The sequence below is a fragment of the Stegastes partitus genome, unplaced genomic scaffold (genome assembly GCF_000690725.1).
Source record: "Stegastes partitus isolate 25-593 unplaced genomic scaffold, Stegastes_partitus-1.0.2 Scaffold188, whole genome shotgun sequence".
NCBI classification, from domain to species: Eukaryota; Metazoa; Chordata; class Actinopteri; family Pomacentridae; genus Stegastes; species Stegastes partitus.
Genome location: NW_007577919.1, coordinates 420,516 through 424,796, shown reverse-complemented (window position 1 = coordinate 424,796; position 4,281 = coordinate 420,516). Strand labels below are relative to the sequence as shown.

At 40.9% G+C, this 4,281-nt stretch overlaps 1 protein-coding gene across 1 annotated transcript in view; it reads right to left on the bottom strand.

Moving 5' to 3' along the window:
* Positions 1-3,522: 3,522 nt before the first annotated feature.
* Positions 3,523-4,281, bottom strand: part of cetp (cholesteryl ester transfer protein, plasma) — a 17,227-nt gene continuing 16,468 nt past the window's right edge. The window contains exons 14-15 of the mRNA XM_008280245.1: positions 4,106-4,148; positions 3,523-3,612 (exon numbers count right to left, since the gene is read on the bottom strand). Of these exons, the coding sequence (XP_008278467.1) occupies positions 3,523-3,612; positions 4,106-4,148 (133 nt within the window). The remainder of the gene's footprint in view (positions 3,613-4,105; positions 4,149-4,281) is intronic.

The window sequence follows — 4,281 nt, the reverse complement described above, 5'->3', positions numbered from 1 at the left end:
TTTGTGATTGTTTTGCATCTCTTTTTGCTCTTTTTTCTTGTTTTTGTGACTATTTCGTGTCTCTGTAGTTGCTTCTTGTCTCTTTGTGGTTGGTTTGTGTCTCTTTCTGGTCTTTTTCTGTGTTTGTATTGTAATTTTCTGTCTGTTTATGGTCATGTTGTGTCTCTTTGTGGTTGTTTTGTGTCTATTTGTGGTCTTTTTCTGTGTTTGAATTATAATTTTTTGGCTCTTTGTGGGTCTTCAGTTTCTCTTTGTGGTTGTTTTGTGTCTGTGTCTGGTCTTTTTCCATGTTTATGTTTTCATTTTTTTGTCTCTTTGTGATTGTTTTGCATCTGTTTTTGATATTTTTTCTCGTTTTTGTGTCTCTGTAGTTGCTTCTTGTCTCTTTGTGGTTGTTTTGTGTCTCTTTCTGGTCTTTTTCCGTGTTTGTGTTGTAATTTTCTGTCTGTTTATGGTCATGTTGTGTCTCTTTGAGCTTGTTTGGCATCTCTTGTTGGGTTTTTTCCATGTTTTTGAACCATTTTGTGTCTCTGTGTTTGCTTCTTGTCCTCTTTGTGGTCGTTTTGTGTCTCTTCCTGGTCTTTTTCTGTGTTTGTATTATAATTTTTTGGTCTTTGTGGGCCTTTAGTTTCTCTTACATCTCATTTGGGTTGTTCTGCATTTCATTTTGGCCCTTTTGCATCTGTGTGGACGTCTTGTGTCTCTTTATGGTCAGTTTGTTTCAGTCCTTGACGCTGTGGTTCGGAGCCTTCGTGGATCATTTCATCATCGTGTATCAGTCAGACGGAGATCTGGTGAATTTGGAGTCGACACCTTGAGCTCTTGGTCGTGTTCCTCAAACGTTGCCGAACAGAGTTTGTGTGTCAGGAAGCTTCATCCAGAGGGTTGTAGTATGAAGCACGTTTGACATATTCAGGCTTTCCAGAGATCACAGGTGGTTTTCAACTTTCTCTGTGAACTCAGACTTTCTGCTTCAGACTCTGTTCACGTTAAAGGAGGCGTTTAACAGGTCATGTGACTCTTCTTCTGCACTAAATGAACCGATCGTGTGCAGCTGCTTCAGTCAACACGTTGTTTTAATGGAGAACAATGAGGAATATAAAAAAATATGACGATAAAAAGCGCCGCAGCTGTAAATGGTGCAAGACAGGAATGCTGGTAGAAAACTGTCAAACGTGTTCATATGTAATATTTTACTGATTATTTCCAGCTTCAGGTTAAACTTCATACATTTAAACATGATCTTTTATTAAANGAACGTTTTCATTCACATGTTCACTGTAAAAACTAAACTGTAAATAACGTCCACATCAACAGTCATTTGTTCTTTTATCAGGTTTGACTGCATTTTTAAAAAATCATGAATAGTTTTTCTGATATTTGATGTTATTTGAAAGAAACGTTCTGAATATTAAGGATTGATTGTTGAACAGGTTTCAGTAAAATCACAGGAAAAAGTCAGAATTTATGTATAATCCACAAAAACAGTAAATAATGTGGAATCAGATGATTTGATGTGAAAAGATGGTTTTGTTTTGTTTGTTTTTCATCTCATTGTGTTTCCATGAACATGTTTGTTGTGAAACTCTTTAAACGTTTTAAGTGTATTTTACCAATTTTTTAAATTACATATAATCAGAACCGCTGTGACTGTCGTAGTTTCTTTTCTGCTGAAAACAAACGTGGTTCTGAGGGTCTAAACATGCTCCACAACTTACCAGCATTTACAGGCACATCAGGATGGTGAAGAATGAGATATTTAAAGGAATTGGGCACGTTAATGGTAAAATGGCTCCACAGCGCCCCCTACAAAGTCTGGTTGAAACTGGGTTTAAGCTTGAACTATGAAATTCGGTGGGCATATGTAGTGATTAAAAGTCCACCAGCGCCAAGCCCTAAACCCAACAGGAAGTTTTTTCAAACGGTGGACTTCGGCCATTTTGAAAAAACAGTGCGAGATTTTCACTCATTTTTGCACTTTTTCAAAATCTTTCTCCTCCAAGGGGGAACGTCGTAACACCTGAAGTGTGGCCGGCACAAACTACAGGATGTGGTGATTAAAAGTTATGAAGACGCTCCGCAAAAGTCTGATGGTGTCAAAATGGCGGCCTCCGGAATATTCGCAGAAACGCCATAAAACAGGACGTGCTGAGTCCCAGCCAGAGCGCGTTGCCGCCTCGGCTCGCCGTCAAACAGGAAGTGGCGCTGAAATGGGCCGCACGATCCGATCTCCTTGAAACTCAAGACACCGGATCAGAGTCCGACCAGAGCGCGTTTGTGCCAAACCCAGACGTGCACGACGGCCGACAATCATAAGGTGAGGACCCGACCATGCTGCTTGCAGCTTTAATTATTATTANTTTAAACATGATCTTGTATTGAAGCGCATTTAGATCTGACTCTGTCCCATAAGGCGGGATATCACTTTAATTTTTCACCCAATCAGAGTGAAATTAATGTTGCTGATTGAATATTCTCTGTAATTAATACCAGTAGAATAATCCATTTTCTAATCTGTGCTCTATCAGCTGCAGTCCCAGCAGAGTAAACGCTCTGTCCAGCTGATTTAAATTATACACTCTGAACAGAACCTGCTCAACCAGGCTAGCTCCGCAGCATTAGTTACCATGGAGACCTAGCTCCGCAGCATTAGTTACCATGGAGACCTAGCTCCACAGCATCAGTTACCATGGAGACCTAGCTCCACAGCATCAGTCACCATAGAGACCTAGCTCCACAGCATCAGTTACCATGGAGACCTAGCAGGTAAAAAGAGAGACGCCTTCATGACACTGAAAACTCTGACTTTAAGCTCAACATACCTGATAACCCACTAATCTGGCTTCGTAGTTCTGCCCTCTGCTGGTCTCTTCCAGTAACGTTTCCCATCACAAACATCTTTCTTACGGCTTCAAACATCAACTGGAGGACCTGCAGCCTGACAAGCCCCGCCCACTGCCAGGTGTGACCAGGTGATCAGAGTTCACGTCACCGTTCAGCAGCTTCTGCAGTTATTTACATTTAAACAGTGTTTGTGCTTCATAGAAACAGGAGCTGGTTTGTTTTTCTGTGAAGATTTGAACTTTGCATGAACATAATCTAAACTTTTATCATGTNACGTCGTAACACCTGAAGTGTGGCCGGCACAAACTACAGGATGTGGTGATTAAAAGTTATGAAGACGCTCCGCAAAAGTCTGATGGTGTCAAAATGGCGGCCTCCGGAATATTCGCAGAAACGCCATAAAACAGGACGTGCTGAGTCCCAGCCAGAGCGCGTTGCCGCCTCGGCTCGCCGTCAAACAGGAAGTGGCGCTGAAATGGGCCGCACGATCCGATCTCCTTGAAACTCAAGACACCGGATCAGAGTCCGACCAGAGCGCGTTTGTGCCAAACCCAGACGTGCACGACGGCCGACAATCATAAGGTGAGGACCCGACCATGCTGCTTGCAGCTTTAATTATTATTATTATTATTATTACTGTTATAATTACTGTTCTGTTAGAGGCAATAATGACTAAAATCAAAAGCGTTTCTCACCAGACAGGACTTTAGGAACTCCGACTTTCTTCACAGCTTCTCTGATGAACTCTTGTTGCTTCTCATCCTGCAGCTAAAAGCAGAGAGAAGCCGACTGAACAGGTGGAAACTATCAGTGAAACTTTCTGCTCGTGAATCTTCAGGATCACTGACGTCAGAAAAACCACACAGTGTCACATTTAGTGCTGCACAGATCCACGGTAGCTCCGTTCTGCAGATTCAGGGAAACAAACAGTGAAGCTCGTTGCTGCTTTTTAAAAAGATAAAATAAAATCTTTCAACATGAATCACTTTAAAGGTCAAATTTCAAACATTTCTCTAAATGAGAGGATGTTGTTCAAGATGACACAAATACGTCAAAAATTACTCAAAATGACAAAAACCTGTTCAAACTTACTTAAAAATCAACCAAAACGATTCAAAAATGGTCCAAACAGACTAAAAATCAACCCAAAAACTTCCCAAAGTTACTGAACAATTGTTCAAAAAGCTGTCAATGTAATTGTGGAAAATTTAAAAAATGTCAGAAGAATGACTCAAATTCTTTTTATTTTGAAACAACTCACCAGCTGATCGTTTAACGGCAGCTCGGCTCTGATCAGCGAGATTCTGGAAAAGACGGAGAATCGTCAACAAGAAGCAAAGCAGCCAAACACGAATGAATTATACTTGAAAATATGTTTTATGGTTGATAATTATGAGCAAATGTAGCCTTAGAGCAGGGGTCTCCAATCCTGGTCCT